Here is a 26,151-nt window from a genome sequence, read left to right on the forward strand (position 1 = left end):
ATCAACAATACCCCAGTTTAAAATAAAAATCAAATTGGAAAATTAATGCCAATATGACTGATTTGACAGTTCATGATTTACATAATTATGGCAAAATAGTTATTTAATTCAAGTAACCTCCATAGGGCTTCCATAATAGCTCAGTTGGTAAAGAATCTGCCTGCAATGCAGGAGACACTGGTTCAATTCCTGAGTTGGGAAGATCCCCTGGAGAAGGGAAAGGCCACCCACTCCACTATTCTCGCCTGGAGAATTCCATGGACTATATAGTCTATGGGGTTGCAAAGAGTCAGACAGGACTGAGCAACTTTCACTTCACTTCACTTCACTTTTTCACTTTAACATCCATTTAACTTCTATATATGTATGTTCACTTTTAATCTTTAATGACATTTATTGTTTTATTTATAATTTTACAAGAAATACATTTTCATTGAAGCTAACAACATACATAAGAAAACAAAGCAAAACCAACCACCTTTAATCCCCATCTCTGCAGAGACAAACATTATTAGCATTTTGATGCATTTTCTTCAAGTGTCTACATATAGTTTTTCTAATTGACATAAAATAAACATATTATGTTAGTCACAAGTGACAAAATATTGATTTGATGTTTCAGTACATTGAAAATTATCCTCATATGTCTAGTAATCAGCAGTCACCATACAAAGATATTAAGATATAATTGACTATATTTCCCACACTATACATTTCATTGTACGACTCATTTTGTAATTGGAATCACCCTCAGATATTTCACTCATCCCTCCACAAATTTGTTCTCTGGTAACTAACAATTTGTTCTCTGTATCTATTAATCTGATCTGTGTTTTTTTTCTTTTGTTTTTTTTTTTAAAGTTTCTTCATTATTTTATAGATTCCACATATAAATGGAATCACGTGGTATTTTTCTTTCTGTGACTTATTTCATTTAGCATAGTGCACTTTAGGTCCCTTTTATGGCTTTCCATTGTACTGTTATACTTTATCTTCTTCATGTATCTATCAGTTCAGTTCAGTTGCTCAGTCATGTCTGACTCTTTGTAATCCTACGAATCACAGCACGCCAGGCCTCCCTGTCCATCATCAACTCCCAGAGTTCACTCTGATTCACATCCATCGAGTCAGTGATGCTATCCAGCCATCTCATCCTCTGTCATCCCTTTCTCCTCCTGTCCCCAATCCCTATCAGCATCAAAGTCTTTTCCAATGAGTCAACTCTTTGCATGAGGTGGCCAAAGTACTGGAGCTTCACCTTTAGGATCATTCCTTCCAAAGAAATCCCAGGGCTGATCTCCTTCACAATGGACTGGTTGGATCTCCTTGCAGTCCAAGGGACTCTCAAGAGTCTTCTCCAACACTACAGTTCAAAAGCATCAATTCTCTAGCGCTCAGCCTTCTTCACAGTCCAACACTCACATCCATACATGACTACTGGAAAAACCATAGCCTTGACTAGACGGACCTTAGTCGGCAAAGTAATGTCTCTGCTTTTGAATATGCTATCTAGGTTGGTCATAACTTTTCTTCCAAGGAGTAAGCGTCTTTTAATTTCATGGCTGCAGTCACCATCTGCAGTGATTTTGGAGCCCAAATAAATAAAGTCTGACACTGTTTCCCCATCTATTTCCCATGAAGTGATGGGACCGGATGCCATGATCTTCGTTTTCTGAATGTTGAGCTTTAAGCCAACTTTTTCACTCTCCTCTTTTACTTTCATCAAGAGGCTTTTTAGTTCCTCTTCACTTTCTGCCATAAGGGTGGTGTCATCTGCATATTTGAGATGCATATTTCTTCCAGCAATCTTGCTTATTTGAGATGTATATTTCTTCCAGCAGTCTTGATTCCAGCTTGTGCTTCTTCCAGTCCAGTGTTTCTCATGATGTACTCTGCATATAAGTTAAATAAGCAGGGCGACAATATACATCCTTGACGTACTCCTTTTCCTATTTATAGATGGAAACTTAGGTTGCTTCTACTATCTTGATTATTGTAAACAATGCTACAATAAACATAGAGATGCACATATCTTTTCAAATTAGTATTTTGATTGTCTTTGTGAAAATACTCAGGAGTAGAATTGTGGGTTTAATTTGCATTTCTCTGATGATTAGTGATGTTTAGTATCTTTTCATGTATCTGTTGGCCATCTATGTGTCTTCTTGGGGTAAATGTCTATTCAGGTTCTCTGCCTTTTTAAAAATTGGACTGCTGGGTTTTGTGTTGTGTTTTTTTTTTTTTAATACTGAGTTATAAAAGTACTTTGTATATTGTGAATATTAACCCTCATCAGATATATCATTTGCAAATATATTCTCCTATTAAGCCAGTGGCTTTTTCATTTTGTTGAGAATTTTATTTTCTATGCAATAGCTTTTTAGTTTCATATAATCTAATTTGTTTAATTTTTCATTGTTTCCCTTGCCTAAGGAGACATACAAAAAAATATTGCTGAGGCCAATGTCAAATAATATATTACCTATGCTTTCCTCTAGTTTTGTGCTTTACGATTCTACATTTAGGTCTTTAATCCACTTTGGATTTATTTTTGTGTTTGGTGTAAGAAAACAGTTTCCTTTGACTCTTTAGTATGGAGCTACTCAGTTTTCCCAATGTTATTTACTGAAGAGGCTGTCTTAATCCATAGTTTATTCTTGTTTCCTTTTTCATAGATTAATTAGCCACAGGTGCATGGGTTTATTTCTGGACTTTCTATTCTGTTCCATTGATCTATGTTTCTGTTTTTGTGCCAGTACCATACTATTCTGATTACTACAGCTTCAGAGAATGGGTGAAAATCAGGGTGCATGAAATCTCCTGATTTGTCCTTTTTTTCAAGTTTGTTTTCATTATTTGAGGTCTTTAGTGTTTCCATACAAATTTAGCAATAATTATTTGTTCTGGTTCTATATCAAAATCTTTGATAGGAATTGTATTGAATCTGTAGATTAATTAGGTAGTATACTCATTATAACAATATTAATTCCAATCCATAAATATGGTATATCTTCCCAATTGTTTCATCATGTTCAATTAGTTTAGTAAATGTCTTCCACCATTTCGAGTATAGATCTTGTACCTTTTTTATTAGATTTATTCCTAAGTATATTATTTTTTCAAGCAGCTGTAAATGGGGTTGTTTTCTTAATTTCTTTCTGATAGTTTGTTATTAGTTTACAGAAATGCAACACAGTTCTGTATATTGAAAATATATCTTGGATCCTAAATGAATTAATTTTTAATTATCATTTTTTGTTGGTGTCTTTAAGATTGTCTCTATATACTATCTTGTCACCTGCAAATAGTGGCAGCTTTACTTCTTTTCCAATTTGAACTCATTATTGTTCTTCTCTGATTGCTGTGGCTAGAACTTCCAACAATGTGGTGATAGAGGGCATCCTTATCTTCTTCCTGATCTTACAGGAAATGTTTTCAGCTTTTTACCATTGAGCATATTAGCTGTGGGCTCATCATATATGGCCCTTATTGTGCTGTGGTATCTAACCTCTATGCACACATTGTTGGCAGTGTTTATCATAAATCATTGTTGAATTTTGTTAAAGGCTTTTCCTGCATCTATTAAGATGGTCATATGAATTTTCATTCTTTGTTTTATTTATGTGATATATCATGTAGATCAATTTGTAGATATTGGGCCATGCTTGAATTCCTGGGACAGAGTCCACTTGGTCATGGTGCATGATCCTTTCAATATATTGTTGAATTTCGTTTGTTAATATTTTGTTGAGAAAATTTCCACCTATTTTCATCAGTGTGATATTTGATACTAACTTTCTTTTTTCATGGAGTCTTCCTCTGCTTTTGGTATCAGGGCGATGTTGATCTCATAGAGTAAGTTCAAAAGTCTTCCTCCCACTTCAATTATTTTATAATAGTTTGAAAAAATAGTTTTTAACTCTCCTTTAAATGTTTGATACAATTCAGCTGTGAAGCCATCGTGTTCATCTCTGAAGCCATTTTGTTTGTTGGGAATTGTTTAATTACTGATTCAAGTTTATTATTGATAATCAGTCTGCTCATATTTCCAATTTCTTCCTAATTTAGTTTAGGAGCTTGTTCATTTCTAGAAATGGATCCATTTCTTCTCGGCTATCCATTTTGTCGCCATATAATTTTTCATAAGGTATTTTTTACAGCTTTGTATTTCTGTGGTGTCAGTTTGACTTCCCCTCTTTTATTTTTATTGCTTCGGTTCATCTCTCTTTTTTGATGATTCTTGCTAAAGTTTATCAGTTTTGCTTTCTTTTCAAAGAAAACCATTTCTTTTCTCTATTTTATTTCTGCTATGATCTTTGTTATTTCTTTCCTTCTACTACCTTTAATTTTTTTTCTTCTTTTTCTAGTTCCATTACATGTACAGATGAACTGTGTATTTGAGGGTTTTTTGTTTGTTTGTTTCCTGAAGAAGGCTGCATCACTACCAACTTCCTTCTTAACTTCTTTAGTTGGGTCTCATAGATTCTCGACTGTGTATTTCTATCTTTATATGTTTTCAATTTTTTTGTTGTTGTTGTTACATTTCCTTCTGGCTTTTTTCAGTAATCCGTTGGTTGTTTAGTATCATATGGTTTAGACTTCTTGTGTTTGTGACTTCTGCATTTTCTTCTTCCCCTTTTAGTTGATCTGTAGTCTCAAACTCTTGTGATCAGAAATAATGCTTAATGTGATTTAAAACTCAAGTTTTTTTTTTTAATTATTATTTTATTTTTTTGGCCTAACATATGATCTATTCTCAATAATGTTCCATATGAGTTTGAAGATAATGTGTATTATGCTACTTTCAGATGAAATGTTCTATAAATCTCTTTTAGTACTATCTTGTAGAGCATATTATTTACAGCTAGTGTTATTAATTTTTCATCTGGATGATCTGTCCATTTCTGTAAGTGGGATATTACAGTCTCCTGTTATCATTGAGTTACTGTCAATTTCTCCATTTAAATATATTTATATTTGGTTTATGTATTTATGTACTCCTATTTATATTAGGAGCTTCTATCTAGTTTAGAAAATTGTTATATCTTCTTATTTGATTTAAGTCTTGATCATTATATAATGTTCTTCTTTGTCTCCAGTTACAGTCTTTGTTTCAAACTCTATTATTTCTTATGGAACTATAAGCATGCCTGTTTTTCTTTCCTTTCCATTTGCACAGAATACTTTTTTCTATCCCCCATTTCAGAGAAGGCAACAGCACCCCACTCCAGTACTCTTGCCTGGAAAATCCCATGGACGGAGGAGCCTGGGTAGGCTGTGGTCCATGGGCTCGCAAAGAGTCGGACACGACTCAGCGAATTCACTTTCACTTTTCACTTGCATGCACTGGAGAAGGAAATGGCAACCCACTCCAGTTTTCTTGCCTGGAGAACCCCAGGACTGGGGAGCCTGATGGGCTGCCATCTATGGGGTCACACAGAGTCAGACACGACTGAAGTGACTTAGCAGCAGTAGCAGCAGCATCCCTCATTTTTAGTTTGTGTGTGTCTTTAGATCTGAGGTAGGTGTCTTGCAGGCAGAAAATATATGGGACTTGTTTTTTATCTGTTTACCCACTGTATGATTTCTGATTGAAATATTTAGTGCATTTAACTTTAAGGTAATTATTGTTAAGTATGCAAGCATCACCATTTTTAAACATTATTTTGAGATTGTCTTTTGTGGTTCTTATTTGTTCCTTTCTTCTTTTGATCTCTTATGTTGAGATTTGATGACAATATTTAGCACTATGCTTGGGTTCCTTTATTCTGTGTGTGTGTGTGTGTGTGTGTGTGTGTGTGTGTGTGTGTGCGTATGTATCTGCTATCAATTTTTGGTTGGTGGTTACCATGAAGTTTTTATATAGCAATATATGATTATTTTAAGATGATGAGTTCTTCACTTCAAATGCATTGTAATAATCTTCCTTTTTACCCCCCATACTTAATTTTTTACCTCATATTTTATAGCTTTCTGGTCTGTGGATTTCTTAACTATTTATTATGGATATAGATAAATTTACTACTTTTGCCTTTTAACTTTCCTACTAACTTTCTACAAGTAACACCCTCCCCCCCCCCCCCCCCCAAAAAAAGGCATTTCATCGTAGAGGACTGAAATGAAAAAGTAGGAAGTCAAGAGTTACCTGGTGTAACAGGCAACTTTGGCCTTAGAGTACAAAATGAAGCAGGGCAAAGGCTAACAATTTTGGCAAACATCCACTTCCAGCAACACAAAAGAGAAGTCTACACTTGGATATCACTGGATGGTCAATACCAAAGTCAGATATATAATATTCCTTGCAACCAGGGATGTAGAAGCTCTATACAGACAGCAAAAACAAGACTGGGAGCTGACTGTGTCTCAGATAATGAACTCTTTAGTGCAAAATTGAGATGTAAATTAAAGAAAGTAGGGAACACCACTAGGCCATGCAGGTATGACCTAAATCAAATCCTTTACCATTATACAATGGAAGTGACAAATAGATTCAAGGGATTAGATCTGATAGACAGCATGCCTGAGTAACTATGGATGGAGGTATGTAACACTGTACAGGAGACAGTGATCAAAACCATCCCCAAGAAAAAGACATTCAAAAAACAAAATGGTTTTCTGAGGAGGCCTTAAAAATTGCTGAGAAAAGAAGATATCTGAAAGGCAAAGAAATAAATGAAAGATATATAACCACCTGGATTCCAAAGAATTCAGAGTTCCAAAGAATAGCAAGGAGAGATAAGAACAGTGCTATGAAATAAAAGAAAACAATAAAATGGGAAAGACTAGAGTCCTCCTCAAGAAAATTAGGATACCAATGGAACATTTCATGCAAGGATGTGCACAAGAAAGAACAGAAACTGTATGGACCTAAAAGAAACAAGATATTAAGAAGAGTGGGAGGCACACAGAAGAACTATACAAAAAAAAAAAAAATCTTAATGACTCAGATAACCATGATAGTGTGATCACTCAGCTAGAGTGAGTCATCTTGACTTATGAAGTCAAGTGGGCTTTAGGAAGCATCACAATGAACAAAGGTAGTGGAGGTGATGGAATTCCAACTGAGCTACTTGAAATCCTAAAAGGTGATGCTGTTAAAGTGCTGCACGCAATATGCCAGGAAGTTTGAAAAACTGAGCAGTGGCCAAAGGACTAGAAAAGGTCAGTTTTCATTCCAATTCCAAAGAATGGCAATGCCAAAGTATGTTGAAACTACCAGAAAATTGCACTCATTTCACACGCTAGCAAAGTAATGCTCAAAGTTCTCCAACTAGATATTCAAGCTGGATTTTGAAATGGCAGAGGAACCAGAGGGCAGATTGTCAGCATCCATTGGATCACAGAAAAAGGAACAGAATTGCAGAAAACAATCTACATCTGTTTCATTGACTATGCTAAAACCTTTGACTGTGTGGATCACAACAAACTGTGGAAAATTATTAAAAAGATGGGAATACCAACCAGGCAACCTTAATTGCCTCCTGTGAAACCTGTATTTAGGTCAAGAAGCAACAGTTAGAACTGTACATGGAACAACAGACTGGTTCCAAATCAGGAATGGAGTATGTCAGGCTGTATATTGTCACCCTGCTTACTTAATTTCTATGCAAAGGTACATGAAGTGAAATGCTGGGCTGGATGAAGCAAGTTCAAATAAAGACTGCCAGGAGAAATATAAATAACCTCAGATATGCAGATGACACTACCCTTATGGCAGAAAGTAAAGAAGAACTAAAAAGCCCCTTGATGAAAGTGAAAGAGGAGAATGAAAAGCTGGTTTAAAACTCAACATTAAAAAAACTAAGATCATGGCATCCAGTCCCATCACTTTATGAAAAATAGATGTGAAAACATTGGAAATAGTGACAGACTTTATTTTCTTGGCTCAAAAATCACTGGAGATTGTGACTGCAACCACGAAATTAAAAGAAGCTTGCTCCTTGGAATAAAACCTATGACCAATCTAGAAAGCATATTAAAAAACAAGAAAGATTACTTCACTGACATCCATCTAGTGAAAGCTATGTTGTTGTTTTGTTGTTGTTGTTGTTTTCCAGTAGTCATGTATGGACGTGAATGTTGAACCATAAAGAAGTCTGAGTGCAAAATAAGACATGATGCTTTTGAAATGTGATGTTGGAGAAGACTCAAGGGTCCCTCGGACTGCAAGAAGATCAAACCAGTCAACCGGAAAGGAAATCAGACCTGAATATTCCCTGGAAGACCTGATGATGAAGCTTCAAATTTCGGTTATCTGATATGTAGAGCCAATATGTTCCAAAAGGCCCTCATGCTTGGAAAGTTTGAAGGCATGAGAAGAAGGGGACAACAGAGGCTGAAATGGTTGGATCATATCACTTACTCAACGGACTTGAGTTTCAGAAAGCTCTGGGAGATGAAGACAGGAATGCCTAGTGTGCTGCATTCCATGGGGTCACAAAGAGTCAAACACGACTGAGTGACTGAAAAACAACAAAAATAGGTAGTTTTATTAATGGTTGATCTCTTTTATTTATAGTATATTTTCCTTTGCCAATGAGATTTTTCCTTTTGCAATGTTCATATTTTTAGTTGTCATCTTTCCTGCTTAGATAAGTCCCTCTAACATATCTTGTAAAGACAGTAGTGCTGAACTCTTTTTTTGTTTTTCTTGTCTCTAAAATTCTGTCATCTTCAAATTTGAATGATAGTCTTGCTGGATAGAATATTCTTGTTTGTAGGGTTTTTCCTCTCATCACTTTGAATATATTGTGACACTCCCTTCTGGCTTATGCAGTTTCTGCCGAAAAGTCAGCTGATAGACTTACGAGAAGTCCCTCAAATGTAACTAGTTGCTTTTATCTTGCTCCTTTTAATATTCTCTCGTTATCTTTATATTTAGCTATTTTAATTACAGTGTTTTAGTGAGATCTTCTTTCTTCTTACCTTCTTTGGAAATCCTTTGCTACTTGGACCTGTATCTGTTTCCTTTCACAGGTTAGGGAAGTTTTCAGCTATTATCTTGAAGAGAACTTATCTTCAAATAAGTTCTCTGCCCCTTTCTCTCTCTTCTTCTTCTTCAGTCCCCTATACTAATGGTCTTGAGACCCACTAGTATACGGGGCCCACTAGAACATTAGAGTGCTTGATGTTGTTTCAGAGGTATCTTAAACTACCTTCATTTTATAAATTTTTTAAAATCTTTTTTTCCTCAGTTAGGGTGATTCCCACTGCTCTTTTCCAGTTAACTGATCCATTCCTCTGTATTATTTAATTTCATGTGATTCCTTCCACTGTATTTTAAAATTTAAATTGATTTTGAAATTTAATCTTTTTTTTAACTGTGTTTTTAAATTAAATTGCAGTTCCATTTGGTTCTTTGTATTTTCTAATTCTGTTACATTTCTCACTGTGTTTTTCCTTTCTTCTTCTGAGTTCACCAAGTATCTCAATGGCTGTAGACTGCTTATCTCCATTTTGTTAACATTTTTCCTGAGATTTTGTCTTGTTCCCTCTTTGGTACATATTTCTATCTCCTCATTTTGCCTATTTTCTGTATTTATTTCTAGTGTTAGAAAATCTGGTTACTTTACCTGATTTTGGAGAAGTGGATTCATGTAGGAGATGTTCTATGGAGCCTATGAACACATTCTCTTCTGGTCAGCAGAGCTATAGGCTCTAAGAGTGCCCCCTATGTGTCACTTTCTGTTGTGTCAGGGCCAACTACTTTGTTGACCTTCACAGCTAGACATACTTGGAGCTCAACTTCTTGGTACAAGACACCTTACTTGGTGAGCTTAATGTGAGCTTTGGACCTCTTTCTCCTTGGAGAGAAGCTCTGCATTTGTTATTGTTCTTCTATTTATGGGTTTCCTAGAAAGAGGTATGGGTCTTGACTGTATTATGTCTCCATTCCTCATACTCATTTCATTGCAACTCTTTCTTTATATCTTCAGTTATGGAAAATCTTTCAGCTAGTCTTGAGGTTCCTGTTGATAGTTGCTGTGTAATTGTCACTTTGGTGTGCCCATGGGAGGAGGTAAGCTCAGGGTCTTCCTATTCTTCCATCTTGGCAACATTTCTCCCCAAAATAGGATTCTTATATGCATTTGCAATGCAAACATGTTTGAGTATTGTTTGAAAGTATGCTTATTTTGGATTTTGTCCATGAGTCCTATGTGTCAGATGTGAACAACTGGAACAAAAAGTACCATTGCTTAAAAACTACCATTGTAAATAAGCAACTTGAAAGGTAAAATAAATCATTTTTCACACAAGATAAATACCTTTTATTATATCAAGGCATGATTATACTTTGATTTTTATCTATTATTACTCTTTGCATTCCTGTGTTCACATTGAATTTCAGCCCTAACAAAAAACAAAATGAAAACAAAAAGCAGAAAAACAAAACAAACAAACCAAAAAAATCCCTGTAGTTCATCATCTGGGCCTTATGTCAGGTCAAATATGTTCAAACAAACATAGTAACACAGTCAGGTACTACATCAAAGCAGTTTCATGGCTTTGTAAACCCTGTTCATTTATTTATTTATTTATTTATTTATTTAAAAATTTATTTATTTTTTTAATTTTAAAATCTTTAATTCTTACATGCGTTCCCAAACATGACCCCCCCTCCCACCTCCCTCCCCACAACATCTCTCTGGGTCATCCCCATGCACCAGCCCCAAGCATGCTGCATCCTGCGTCAGACATGGACTGGCGATTCAATTCTTACATGATAGTATACATGTTAGAATTCCCATTCTCCCAAATCATCCCACCCTCTCCCTCTCCCTCTGAGTCCAAAAGTCCGTTATACACATCTGTGACTTTTTTCCTGTCTTGCATACAGGGTCGTCATTGCCATCTTCCTAAATTCCATATATATGTGTTAGTATACTGTATTGGTGTTTTTCTTTCTGGCTTACTTCACTCTGTATAATTGGCTCCAGTTTCATCCATCTCATCAGAACTGATTCAAATGAATTCTTTTTAACGGCTGAGTAATACTCCATTGTGTATATGTACCAAAGCTTTCTTATCCATTCATCTGCTGATGGACATCTAGGTTGTTTCCATGTCCTGGCTATTATAAACAGTGCTGCGATGAACATTGGGGTACATGTGTCTCTTTCCATTCTGGTTTCCTCGGTGTGTATGCCCAGCAGTGGGATTGCTGGGTCATAAGGTAGTTCTATTTGCAATTTTTTAAGGAATCTCCACACTGTTCTCCATATTGAAACTAGATCACTTTCTAACACCGTACACAAAAATAAACTCAAAATGGATTAAAGATCTAAATGTAAGATCAGAAACTATAAAACTCCTAGAGGAGAATATAGGCAAAACACTCTCAGACGTAAATCACAGCAGGATCCTCTATGATCCACCTCCCAGAATTCTGGAAATAAAACCCTGTTCATTTAAACATGAGCAAGAATGATGTTCGTGGATCAAAGTGTCAAATAAAACACATGATGACTGGGATGGATTTTACATGTTGATACCCAGCTGATCTTAGACTTCAAAATGTGGCAGCTTTCCCAAATTCTACAAAACCTCCCAATCTGGCAGGGAGGTTTTCAAACCTTTTGAGTTAGATACACGTTTCTTTCAGGAAAAATTAAATTCAGAGTCACTGATCTGAATCCTCACTTCCAAAGTAAACCTCAATTCAGTAAGTGAAAGTGAAAGTGAAGTCGCTCAGTCATGTCCGACTCTTTGCGACCTCATGGACTGTAGCCTATCAGGCTCCTCCATCCATGAGATTTTCCAGGCAAGAGTGCTGGAATGGATTGCCATTTCCTTCTCCAAGGGATCTTCCCAAGCCAGGAATCGAACCCGGGTCTCCCGCATTGCAGGCAGACGCTTTACCGTCTGAGCCACCAGGGAAGTCCATACCTCTTAAAAGATTGCAAGCATGATTTAATTATTGTCTATCAAGTTTAGGTATTTTATTACCCATTGGTTTATCCAACTACCATCTATATTTTATTTTTGGCCTTTCACAAATGCAAAGGATATCATCAGACAGTTCTCAGCTCTTCTAACAGCTGACAACACAAATCATGCCGGATATAAAATTAACACCATCAAAAGTAAATATTTCAAAAATTTCAAACTCCAGTGCATTTAAAAGTTGACTTGGATCAGAGACACTTTACTAAATTGAAAATATATTTTTTAAATCACATATAACAACAACAACAACAACAAAAAAAACACTGAAAAGCAACATAATTTATGAACGATTTTTAACTCCAGTTATCTCTCATTCTCTTTTTTTTTTCCAATATAAAATATAAAATATTCTATATTTTCCAATATAAAATTTATTTGGTGTGAGAATGGGAATCATAGTTCAGCATTTCTATGCAGAGAGAAGTTGTTTTGTTTTTTAATTTCTTTCACACTAAGATTTTCCTCTAAGATGGTATGATGAAAAATGAAACTTACATATTCACTATTTGTGTTAGCTTAATTCCTATTCTATTCCACTCCCTATGTTTCATCTACCCAATAATGCTTTAAATCCTTGCATATCCTTATGAAAAAAAATCCATTTCTTTAACATGGCATCAGGATCTCATCTCACATTACTCTTCCATACTTATCTCCTCATTAACTCCTCTTCAGTCTCTGTGCTTCAGCCTTTCTCACCATCTTTCAGGTAATCTCTGGAATTCAGATACCAACCTTCTATATACTTTGTGTGTGTGTAATATGGTTACATTTTTAGAATTTTCACTTTGCCTGGGGTACAGTTATTCCCTCAATCACCCTCTTCAAGGAAGAAAGAATGATTGAATACTCAAAATTGCCTTTTTAAATATACTGGTCAGGGAACCTATACATGGTTACGATGACTTGAATGATCAACTTTTTAGAGAAAGGTATATATTGCACCCAATTCAAGTTCCCCTTAGGCTTTGCAAAAATAAAACTGTGAATGGAAGAATAATTCAGGCAGGTTAGTTTTTCACAGAATCAGAAAAATAAACTACACGAAATAAGGACCTTTTCATAGGACCTTTTTATAAAAATGCTTCCTAAGTCATATTCAAAACAGCACACAAACTCTACTTAGCTGAATAGTATCAATCACAAGAAGATCTTCTGAAACTTGCTTTGTGACCTGAATCAAGGTTGCTAACAACACTTTGATGGGTCATTTGACTTTTCTGTGTGTATGTGAAAACTACATGACAAGAGAAAAAAAAAAAGTCAGAAAACAAAAAGATTACTTACAAACTTGTGGTAATCAAGGTGAACCGACTGCATAAGGGGTGTAGAAATCAGACCCCAAGGAGCCCAAACCCTGGAAAATCAGTTACTAGCAATAGCAAAATTATCCATAATTTTAACTATAGTTTCTCACACATAAATGATTTTCCATTTCTCTTGAGTTCATAATAGCTAAGTCACCTTCAAACACAATTTTCTGTATTTTTTTTCCACCTTCAACAACATACTCAACAGTAAAAGGTAGCAAAATAAATGCTAGATTCCTGTGATGAGAAGACCCCATGGACATTATGCTCTTCTATAAACTAAGGAGAAGCTTATCATGGGGGGAAGGGAAGTGGGGGGAGAAAAGGAGGGATGTTGGTGTGAGAATGGGAATCATCGTTCAGCATTTCTATGCAGGAGCTAGGATTCTTACCCAGGAAGCCCTAGTAAGACTAATTATTGTTTTTCTCACAAACCACCTAAGGTGATTGTTGTTTGTTTTTCCTTACAGGATGATAAATGTCTGATATTGCTTTTGATAAAAAGATTTTCACTTTGTTGAGGTTAAAAGAAGCCCCAGTAAAGAGGTTTCTGAGAGGAAGAATTTCCCAGCATGATATTTAGGGGTGGCAAACACTGTTTTCTGATCTTCCTTCATGGGCTTCTGAGAGGGTAACAGGTAGGAAGGTCTCCAAACGGAGGAAATAGCCTGCAAGTGTCAGACATTTTTATCTCTCTTAAGTGGCAGGAGGAAACAAACTAGCCATATTTTTTTCTTTCTCTATACAAATTTAAAAGGAGGTTTCTCTTAAAATACTGTGTTGCCATAATGACACTTGGTTTCACCTGAAGTTAACTATTCTCAGACCTAGAGATAACCAATGCCTTTTTCTTATGGAAATGTTTATTTTAAGCTATGCTAAGGTACTATGCCTTTACCCCAAAATCTGTCTTCAAGTTGGTTCCGCCTCTAGGTTCAGAACCTACTTGACAAACCAGTATGTTATACTCAGATATTGTTCCCCTAATCTATGTAAATGAAACTATTTGTATGGTGATCTACCCTTCTTCAAGATTCAAGTTAATCATTTTGTGGCCCAGGATGAACAATTTGGTGCCAAGATTACCCCAAAATGAATCTTATGGGTGAGGGGCCTGGTGCCATTCTGAGTTTTACGGCATTCCTTTCTTTCATTAACAGACTGCTAGTGGCTACATACAATCCAGCTGAAGGCTAGCAGGGGGGTACTCTTTCTGCCCTCTTCTGATGCCTATGTCAGAAGCTCTCTCTATCTCCTTTATATATTTTTTTTTTTTAATTTTTAGTTTTTTATTTTTTAAATTTTAAAATCTTTAATTCTTACACAAAAGCTCTGAGTGATCAAGCCTCATCTCTAGCCCCAGATTGAATTCTTCTCCTTCAGGACCAAGAATCCCGGCATCCTTGCATGATACAACAACCTTTCACTTCCAAGGGATAGGACCTCAGGAAACATCCAGGGAGTACAAAGAAGTAATCAGAAGCATAGAAATTGACTGGGTAGAGAAAAAGCACGATTAAGACATATTTGTTAGCAATAGACCTGAAATCTGTGATATTACTCCTGGGTGGAAAGACAAGCTCATCACAGAGATCAAGGACTAGAAGTTTGGCTTTCAGAATCAGCATCTCCCCTATCCTCAACTTCACAATGGAAGCAACATGGTTACTTACCTTCCTGCCCCCAGTGTTGATGCGAAGGGGTGTCAGAAAGGGATCAAAGATCATATGACTAGTTTCTATGTTGACTGGCGACTGCCGTTTCCCCACAGAGCAAAGATTCCAAGCTGAGTTCACCAATCCCCAGAAAGAAGGAACTAGAAACAGGGAAAAAAAAAAGTAAAAAAGTAGAATCAAGCTGTGTGGAAGGCTGGGGAAACAATGTAATAAGAACTATGGCACAAAAGTCATAAAATCAGAGAGCCATACAATATTCCCCACCCATAGACATCCTTGGGTGTCATGGCAGTTTCCTAGCCTGAATCTTGGTCAGCTTCTCTAAGTCTTACCTCCATGATGTCTTAAGATCAGAGATTCTTATTTCAGACCCACTATCCTATGGCCTCTTTGATGGGTACAGTCAATATTAATACCATAATAAGAAGATGACATAGACCAGCCACATCACCTACTCATATATATGTATATGTTTATCTAAGTCGCTTCAGTTGTGTCAGACTCTGTGTGACCCCATAGATGGCAGCCCACCAGGCTCCATTGTCCCTGGGATTCTCCAGACAAGAACATTGGGTTGTCATTTCCTTCTCTTCTGTTCATATTGAGGTGCACTAAATATTTAGCAATGCCTGGCTGATACTTTGCTTCTTTGTTTGACAGGAATGATATGGGAATCAACCTTGATCTAGAAAGCATTCAACATATACAAGATATTATTCTATGTTGTCAAGACCAAACTGAGGGAGTGAATTATTTTATGAACCCCCTCAATCAATATCAGGGAGCTTCCCAAGTAGCTCAATGGTAAAGAATCCGCTTGCCAATGCAGAGACTCAGGTTCAACTCCTGGATGAGTAAGATCCCCTGGAGGAGGAGATGGCAACCCACTCCAGTATTCTTGCCTGGAGGATCCCACGGAGGGAGGAGACTGGCAGGGTACAGTCCATAGGGTCGAAAAGAATCAGCCACAACTGAGCAACTGAGCATGCATGCATGCAATCAACGCCAAACAACAGCTTGGCAACTTGACTTAATGTAACTGCACTTGAAGGGTGTGTTCATTGAAAAGCAGAAAAGGATGGAATTAAGTGCTAAACGGAAATATCTGAAAGGAAACCAGCCACTTATCTTCAGTGTCACATTAAGGAATCTATTAAACAAATTTCTATCCTATTTCCAGCCATATTTTACTCTGTTTAAGAAAGTTAGCAGAATACTAGTGTAAATAACCTACTAATGTTATGTCAGTGACGATCAGAAGCTGTATCTTCAACCTTTCCCGGCCACCTTAGTATCCCTTTGAATCCATGTGTCATGCCTCTGAAATTATATAGTCATCATTCATTCATCCATCTACCACATCCATCAGCAGTACAGTGAATTATTATTGCATGTCCATCACTGGGTTAGGTTGAATTTTGAAGAACAATTTGAAATTTGTAAGAACAATTACGGCACTGGGGGTAGGGAACAGTATGCAGTTAAGTCAAGTGTGTATAAAACTCTAGAAGAGGGGCACCAAAGCCTGCAGCAGAGGAAATAAAGAACATGAGCCTAACAATATAGAATCACAACCCTCTCAAAAGTACGTACTCTCTCAGGAACTCAAACTAAATACAGCTTTTAATTTACAACAGCCATCATTCCTTCCCATGTCATGGGTGAAGAAAACAGGCAAGAGAAGAATATGGCAAATATCTGCCAAAGATAATATGAAAGAGAAAAGTATTGGGCCAGACAATATGTCTAATCTCATATAAATTCAAAATTCTATAACCCTTTTAACTGTTATAGCAATTATTATGTAGAAGTGGGAGAAGAGATAAAAACAATTTCCTTAGAGCCTTAGAAGAATGCTTCAACATCTTATTGTGAAATATGACAAATAATTTGGATAAACCCATGGTAATAAACCTCTGGTAGCTCCATTACCTTCAATTTAAAAAGTTTGGAATGACTTCAGTTTTTTTTTTTTTTTTAATTTATCAAATTTATCAGATTTATGGCCCAGCATGTGATCTATCTCATCATAGCACTGTTTATAATAGCCAGGACATGGAAACAACCTAGATTTCCATCAGCAGATGAATGGATAAGAAAGCAATGGTACATATACACAATGGAGTATTACTCAGCCATTAAAAAGAATACATTTGAATCAGTTCTAATGAGGTGGATGAAACTGAAGCCTATTTACAGAGTAAAGTAAGACAGCAAGAAAAACACCAATACAGTATACTAACACATATATATGGAATTTAGAAAGATGGTAATGATGACCCTGTATGTGAGACAGCAAAATAGACACAAATGTATAGAATGGACTTTTAGACTCTATGGAAGAGGGAGAGGGTGGGATGATTTGGGAGAATGGCATTGAAATATGTATACTATCAGGTAAGAAATGAATCGCTAGTCTGTGTTTGATACAGAATACAGGATGCTTGGGGCTGGTGCATGGGGATGATCCAGAGAGATGATATGGGGTGGGAGGCGGGAGGTGGGTTCAGGATTGGGAATTCATGTACACACATGGCGGATTTATGTCAATGCATGGCAAAACCAATACAGTATTGTAAAGCAAAATAAAGTGTAAAAAAAAAAAAGTTTGAATTAGCTTTTCAGTTATAACAGATTTTCAAAATGGCAGCCATGACCAGAGTTTCAGAAGGAGAAATAAAAGGACAAGGAAGAGAAGAATTAGATAGGAGAATATGTACATGTTGTTCCTTGGCACTTTCATTTCCCATCATTATTTAAGGTATATTATCACTGCAAGTCACATTATCATTAGAAGGTATCATGACCCAACAAAATTAAAATTTTAAGGAAGCTCTTACATTAAAAATATTTTTTAAAAAATATAAACTATTATCTCTAAAATGCTCTTTTAAATTCACTGAATTTTATACTTATTTCTCTATAATTTCAAGATTATTATAAAAATAAAGACTCCATCAGTGCATATTCCTACCTGTTTTCATCACTGATGTACATAAACATGGCCAATGTGAGGATCCTGGGGATATATTCATGGAACTGCCACAGATTAGCTGTTTTACTTTAGATAGTCATTTACTTCTTGGGCCTTTGTTGGTATCTATGGCCTCAGACATAGGCTGAATAATCGACTTCTCCAAAGATGTCCACATCCTAACCCCAGAACTTGTGAATGTGTTACCTTATGTTGTAAAATGTACCGGGAAGAAATTACTAAAACTAATTAATGAATTATCAAAAGTTATGACCAACCTAGATAGCATATTCAAAAGCAGAGACATTACTTTGCTGACTAAGTTCCATCTAGTCAAGGCTATGGTTTTTCCTGTAGTCATGTATGGATGTGAAGAGGGCTGAGTGCCGAAGAATTGATGCTTTTGAACTGTTGTGTTGGAGAAGACTCTTGAGAGTCCCTTGGACTGCAAAGGAGATCCAACCAGTCCATTCTGAAGGAGATCAGCCCTGGGATTTCTTTGGAAGGAATGATGCTAAAGCTGAAACTCCAGTACTTTGGCCACCTCATGGGAAGAGTTGACTCATTGGAAAAGACTCTGATGCTGAGAAGGATTGGGGGCAGGAGGAGAAGGGGACGACAGAGGATGAGATGGCTGGATGGCATCACTGACTCGATGGGCATGAGTCTGAGTGAACCCCGGGAGTTGGTGATGGACAGGGAGGCATGGCCTGCTGCAATTCATGGGGTCGCAAAGAGTCGGACACGACTGAGGAACTGAACTGAACTGAACTGAATAAGCATCTTGAGATGCATAGATTACCTGGTTTATCTGGGCCCAACGTAATAACAAGGATCTATTTTCAGAGAGAAGTGTAGAAAGGAAACAGATACAGAGAAAAGATTTTAGGATGGTAAGAGAGGTCAGAGAGGTCAGGAGAGGAGTAAGAAACATGAGCCGATGAACACAGTTGGCCTCTACAAGCTGGAATGGGCAAAGCAACAGATTCTTCTTCTAGAGACTCCAAAAGGAATATCAGCCTGCTGACACTGAGACTCATTTCACATTTATCACCTCCAGAAATTTAAGATAATACATTTGTGTTGTTTTATGTCACTAAGTGGCTATTATTTGTCAGAACCACAACAGGAAAATAACACAATTTCCTTTCCTATGATGTCTTAGGAATCTTCCTTGGAAGGCAGATGTGTGATCAACATAGTAACAGCTGGTACATATTGCATTTTAAATATTCACATGAAAATTATTAACGAAAATAATCCAACCCCATAAATGCATTGTGCTGCTATTTTATGGCAGTGAGGGTGGGCAGATGCTACTGCATTTCTCTTTTGTTTTTTAATTTATTTATTTGGAGGCTAATTACTTTACAATATTGTATTGGTTTGCCATACATGAATCCTCCACGGGTATACACGTGTTCCTCGTCCTGGAACTCCTCCCACCTCCCTCCCCATACCATCCCTCTGGGTCATCCCACTGCACCAGCCCTGAGCACCCTGTATTATGCATCAAACCTGGACTGGCGATTCATTTCACATATGATATTATACATGTTTCAATGCCATTCTTCCAAATCATCCCATCCTTGCCCTCTCCCACAGAGTATAAAATACTTTTCTATACATCTGTGTCTCTTTTTCTGCCTCGCATAAAGGGTTATCATTATCATCTTTCTAAATTCCATATACATGCATTAGTATATTATATTGGTATTTTTCTTTCCGGCTTACTTCACTCTGTATAATAGGCTCCAATTTCATCTATTTCATTAGAACTGATTCAAATGTATTCTTTTTAATGGCTGAGTAATACTCCATTGTTTATATGTACCATAGCTTTCTTATCCATTTGTCTGCTGATGGACATCTAGGTTGCTTCCATGTCCTGGCTATTATAAACAGTGCTGCAATGAACATTGGGGTACACGTGTCTCTTTCAATTTTGGTTTCCTCAGTGTGTATGCTCAGGAGTGGGATTGCTGGCTCATAAGGTATTTCTATTTCCAGGTTTTTAAGGAATCGTCACACTGTTCTCCATAGTGGCTGTACTAGTTTGCGTTCCCCCCAACAGTGTAAGAGCATTTTCTTTTCTCCACACCCTCTCCAGCATTTATTGCTTGTAGACTTTTGGATCGCAGCCATTCTGACTGGTGTGAAATAGTACCTCATTGTGGTTTTGATTTGCATTTCTCTGATAATGAGTGATGTTGAGCATCTTTTCAGGTGTTTGTTAGCCATCTTTATGTCTTCTTTGGATAAATGTTTGTTTAGTTCTTTGGTCCATGTTTTGACTGGGTGTTTTATTTTTCTGGATTTGAGCTGCAGGAGTAACTTGCATATTTTTGAGATTAATTCTTTGTCAGTTGCTTCATTTGTTATTGTTGTCTCCCATTATGAAGGCTGTGTTTTCACCTTGCTTATAGTTTGTTGTGCAGGAGCTTTTAAGTTTAATTAGGTCCCATTTGTTTCCCATTTGGCATTGAAGCATGCATACTATCATGTAAGAAATTAATTGCCAGTCTATATTTGATACAGGATACAGGATGCTTGGGGCTGGTGCACAGGGAAGATCCAGAGAGATGATATGGGTTATATGAGGTGGGTCATAGAGGATCCTCCTGTGATTTATGTTGGAGAGTGTTTTGCCTATGTTCTCCTCTCGGAATTGTATAGTTTCTGGTCTTACATTTAGGTCTTTAATCCATTTTGAGTTTATTTTTGTGTATGGTCTTAGAAAGTGTTCAGTTTCATTCTTTTACAAGTGGTTGACCAGTTTTCCCAGCACCCCTTGTTAAAGAGATTGTCTTTTTTCCATCATATATTCTTGCCTCCTTTGTCAAAGACAAGGTGTCCATAGGTGTGTGGATTTATCTCTGGGCTTTCTATTTTGTTCCATTGATCTATATCTGTGTCTTTGTGCTAGTACCATACTGTCTTGATGACTGTGGCTTTGTAGTAGAGCCTGAATTCAGGTAGGTTGATTCCTCCAGTTCCATTCTTCTTTCTCAAGATTGCTTTGGCTATTAGAGGGTTGTTGTTGTTGTTGTTTTATTTTTTTTTTGTATTTCCATACAAATTGTGAAATTATTTGTTTTAGTTCCGTGAAAAATACCATTGGTGGCTTGATAGGGATTGCACTGAATCTATAGACTGCTTTGGGTAATATACTCATTTTCACTATATTGATTCTTCCACTCCATGAACACGGTATATTTCTCCACTGGTGAAAGAAACCAAAGAGGACACTATTAGGTGGAGAAATATACCATACTACTGTGTTTCATTAATAAACTTCACACCCCAAAATTACCCCCATAAAACACAAACAGTGGAAGTTTTATACAAACATATGATTTGCTTGGGCATGGAATTTTTTTTAATTATTATTTTTATTTTTACTTGATTTTACTTTACAATACTGTATTGGTTTTGCCATACATTGACATGAATCCGCCATGGGTGTACATGAGTTCCCAATCCTGAACCCCCTCCCACCTCCCACCCCATATGATCTCTCTGGATCTTCCCTGTGCACCAGCCCCAAGCATCCTGTATCCTGTATCGAATATAGACTGACGATTCATTTCTTACATGATAGTATACATGTTTCAATGACATTCTTCCAAATCATCACACCCTCTCCCACAGTCCGAAAGTCCGTTCTATACATCTGTGTCTCTTTTGCTGTCTCACATACAGGGTCATCATTACCATCTTTCTAAATTCCATATATATGTATTAATACACTGTATTGTGTTTTTCTTTCTGGCTTACTTCACTCTGTATAATAGGCTCCAGTTCCATCCACATCATTAGAACTGATTCAAATGTATTCTTTTTAATGGCTGAGTAATACTCCATTGTGTATATGTACCACAGTTTTCTTATCCATTCATCTGCTGATGGGCATGGAATTGTTTATGACAAAAAGTTTCAGGGTTTTATATATCCACTTTACTGCTGAAGCCTGTTTGTCTGGTTCTAACTACACGCTTAGACAATTGAGAACCACTCTTTCTTGTTCAAGTGTACCATTAGCTTCACTCCTGAAATGGTATCAAAGTTTATTCATCACTGGACTACTCATTTTAAATCAGCCAGAAATTACTGATCTTTCAGAAACCAAAGCCACCTTAGAGGTCATCTAATCTAAATGGCTACCATGAAATGCAAGCCATAAAGGGAGGGAATGTCCTCAGCTCAAAGCCAAACAGCCAGGGAGAGTCAGGGAAGGACAGAGCAGGCATCATTACTCAGGTCTCGAGACTCAAACTGCTTGAAATCCCTTGTTCCCAAGCAGGTTTCATATCTGAGCAGATTACCAGAATCAGGGTTTCAGTGTTAAGTTGTTGTGGTGGCCATTGTAAAATTTTTGATGCCATTTGTATTTTGGTAAAGCGAAAGGTTCCTTTCGCTTAATGTCTAGACTCCAGTTGAAATTGATTTAAAGTGCAAAAGTTCAAATCAATTGCTTTAAATGTCAATCATTCCAAAAAAAGTTAGGACTTTAGAAAACCATTCAACTATAGCTGGGTAGAAAAAGTTTTTGTTACATGCAAGAAAAGATGTGTTTCATCTTCAGGGCCCCAAGACCTAAGGGGGATGACTGTTCATGAAGAGCTGGACTAGTCCAGATGAAAGAGGTCAATGCTCTTAGAATCACTGAATGTGTTGAGACATAATTAATGTGTCAAACCAGTCCAGAGACCTCAGGTAAAAAAAGGACCTAGAATAGATCTACAAATGTGGTGTTAATCGAGGTTCTTGGGAAATGCTATAAGAGGAAGGCTGTGAAAACAGAACAAGGGGTGCCCATACTTATTCAGTCCAGTCGCTCAGTTGTGTCTGACCCTTTGCAACCCCATGAACCACAGCATGCCTGGCCTCCCTGTCCAAGACCAACTGCCAGAGTCCACACAAACTCATGTGCATTAAGTCAGTGATGCCATCCAACCATCTCATCCTCCATTGTCCCCTTCTTCTCCTGTCCTTAATCTTTCCCTGCATTAGGGTCTTTTCAAATGAGTCAGCTCTTCACATCAGGTGGCCAAAGTATTGGAGTTTCAGCTTCAACATCAGTCCTTCCAATGAATACCCAGGACTGATCTCCTATAGGATGGACTCGTTGGATCTCCTTGCACTGCAAGGGACTATCAAGAGGCTTCCCCAAAACGACAGTTCAAAAGCATCAATTCTTCAGTGCTCAGCTTCCTTTATAGTCCAACTCTCACATCCATACATGACTACTGGAAAAACCAAAACCTTGACTAGATGGACCTTTGTTGGCAAAGTAATATCTCAGCTTTTTAATATGCTGTCTAGTTTGGTCATAACTTTTCTTCCAAGGAGTAAGCGTCTTTTAATTTCATGGCTGCAATCACCATCTACAGTGATTTTGGAGCCCAGAAAAATAAAGTCAGCCACTGTTTCCACTGTTTCCCCATCTATTTGCCATGAAGTGATGGGAATGGATGCCATGATCTTAGTTTTCTGAATGCTGAGCTTTAAGCCAACATTTTCACTCTCCTCTTTCACTTTCATCAAGAGGCTCTTTAGTTCTCCTTCACTTTCTGCCATGGAATGAGCCTGTGGATTTTACCGGCAGAGCAAACCTGGGCAAACGAACTATGGCTTCAAAATTCAGAGTAAGACACTCTCCCTCTATGGATTTGTGCAGAACTCTCAGTTATCCCCAGACTTTTAATACTTAACTATGCTCCATATTTTTGATCCTTCAGGTATATAAACACCTGATATTACCCTTGGAAAGAGAAGTGTCTTTGTAGAATGCTAGGACAGTTTCTATTTCCAAATTTAGAGAATCACTGCTGAATTATTTTTCTAACTCCCATGGTTGTCCCAGTCAAATTTTTAATTTTCTGCCATTTTTTATTTATCTTTAAATTAATTTATTAATTTATTGTATTTATACAGTATTGTATTGGTTTTGCCATACATTGAATTGAATCCACCAAGAGTGTACATGTGTTCCCCATCCTGAAACGCCCTCCCACCTTCCTCCCCATCCCATCCCTCTGGACCATCCCAGTACACCAGCCCCAAGCACCCTGTATCATGCATCAAACCTGGAATGGAGATTCGTTTTACATATGATATTTTACACGTTTCAATGCCATTCCCCCAAATCATCCCACCCTTGCCCTCTCCCACAGAGTCTAAAAGACTGTTCAATTCATCTGTGTCTCTTTTGCTGTCTCACATCCTGGGTTATCATTACCTTCTTTCTAAATTCCATATATATGCATTAGTATACTGCATTGGTGTTCTTCTTTCTGGCTTACTTCACTCTGTATAATAGGTTCCAGTTTCATCTACGTCATTAGAACTGATTCAAATGTATTCTTTTTAATGGCTTAGTAATACTCCATTGTTTATCTGTACAATCGCTTTCTTATCCATTCATCTGCGGATGGACATCTAGGTTGATTCCATGTCCTGGCTATTATCAACAGTGCTGTGATGAACATTGGGGTACAAGTGTCTCTTTCAGTTCTGGTTTCCTCGATTTGTATGCCCAACAATGGTGTTGCTGGGCACTGTTCTCCACACTGTTCTCCATAGTGGCTGTACTAGTTTGCATTCCCACCAACAGTGTAAGAGGGTTCATTTTCCTCCACACCCTCTCCAGCATTTATTGCTTGCAGATTTTTGGATAGCAGCCGTTCTGACTGGCGTGAAACGGTACCTCATTGTGGTTTTGATTTGCATTTATCTGATAATGAGTGATATTGAACATCTTTTCATGTTTGTTAGCCATCTGTATGTCTTCTGTCCTTTTTTTTAAAAAGCATCAGTCATTATGGCTTATTGGCTATGAAGGTGTCCTTTTCTAGCCTGACTGATACAATTTATTTTTGAAGAAAATGTGAACGTAAATAAAGTAAAATGGAGTGAAAATTAATTCGTGGACAACTTGTCTGAAATGTCTGAATGGCATCATCTCTAGAATCCTTTTCACACAGTCTTTCAATTTACATATAAACTAGAAAACACACCAGACTTAGAAAGTTTTGCAAATTAATTTTCACAGAGCCTAAACAAATGGAACTTAACTGGTTCATCACAGCTATTTGTTATCTTGCCAAAACATTTCCCTGTGTTAATGTTGTCATTGTATCATAAACTACAAATTCCAATAATGTCTTGGCTCTGGGTCTAGTGAGCTATACAGGATGTGCAGTGACTGTGATATCAGCTGCTTAAAGCATGAGTCTTGGAAAACTCAAAGTGAAACTTATCAACTGCTTTTTCAAAAACAAGTGAAACAAAAAGCTCAAGTTAGTTTATTAACACATCATGGTAACTCCCAGATACAAGCAAAAGATTCCCACCAGAAAGAAATAGTTTGAGAGAACAATGAACTAGAGGAATTAATTCTGATAGAGTTAAAATTTATCTTGGTGATATTTTTATCCTAGAAAATAATCTCTAACATCAGATTGAGCTTTTAGGCATCCTCCCTATTCATCTGTCCTGAATTGTCATTTGTCGTTTCAGCAGAATTTCCAGAGACCATGCTGTTATGGTAGGGAGTTTGGCACCTGGAATTAATTTATGGAATTATGGGACTCGCCAAATTCTATTGAAATAAAACAGACTCAATTGAAAAGTGTTTATTGGCAACCTATTATGCGCCAAGCATTAGGCTTGATACTGAAAATTCCTGCAGCAAATATTTACTGAGGACCTACACTCTATACCAGGCAATGCCATAATTTCTGGGTAGTCAGCAATAAGTAAAACAGATATGGTTCCTCTCTCATGATCTTGCCATCTAGTGAGAAATATGGGAGATATTGTTCATCTTATTGTTTATCTCCAAGTTTATATATGCATATACATGTAATCAGAACTACTTGTAAATATGTTCTAGAAACAAAACAGTTATGAAATATAGAATATAGTATGGATAGGGGAGATAACCTAGATAGAATGGTAAGAAATAATTTCTTTGAAAGTGACATCTAACAGACTCTCAAAGGACTGAGAGCAGTTACTCTTGGAAGAATGTCAGGGGAGAGGGTGTTCAAGGCAGAGGAGAGGTAGGTCTTAACAGAGAAGAGACTGATGTGTTCAAGCTGTGGAGAGGAAGTCAGTTAATCTGAACTTCATGAGCCAGATGAGAAGAAAGATAAGATGAGATGAGTTTGGCCAGGAAGACCAGGGACAGGGATTTGCATTTTACCAGGGACAGGGATTTGTATTAGAAAGCAACCAAGAA

General features: G+C 37.1%; 1 protein-coding gene and 1 non-coding gene across 4 annotated transcripts in view; both read right to left on the minus strand.

The window, feature by feature from the left end:
- CA10 (carbonic anhydrase 10) overlaps window positions 1-26,151 on the minus strand; it is an 836,053-nt gene that overhangs the window by 521,843 nt on the left and 288,059 nt on the right. For all 3 annotated transcript variants that reach the window (XM_069542582.1, XM_069542581.1, XM_069542580.1), the window contains one exon: window positions 14,930-15,072. In XM_069542582.1, the coding sequence (XP_069398683.1) occupies window positions 14,930-15,072 (143 nt within the window). The remainder of the gene's footprint in view (window positions 1-14,929; window positions 15,073-26,151) is intronic.
- Window positions 11,806-11,877, minus strand: TRNAC-GCA (transfer RNA cysteine (anticodon GCA)). Its single transcript has one exon. It is a non-coding gene; the product is annotated as a tRNA-Cys (tRNA).

The sequence above is a fragment of the Ovis canadensis genome, chromosome 11 (genome assembly GCF_042477335.2).
Source record: "Ovis canadensis isolate MfBH-ARS-UI-01 breed Bighorn chromosome 11, ARS-UI_OviCan_v2, whole genome shotgun sequence".
Taxonomy (NCBI): domain Eukaryota; kingdom Metazoa; phylum Chordata; class Mammalia; order Artiodactyla; family Bovidae; genus Ovis; species Ovis canadensis.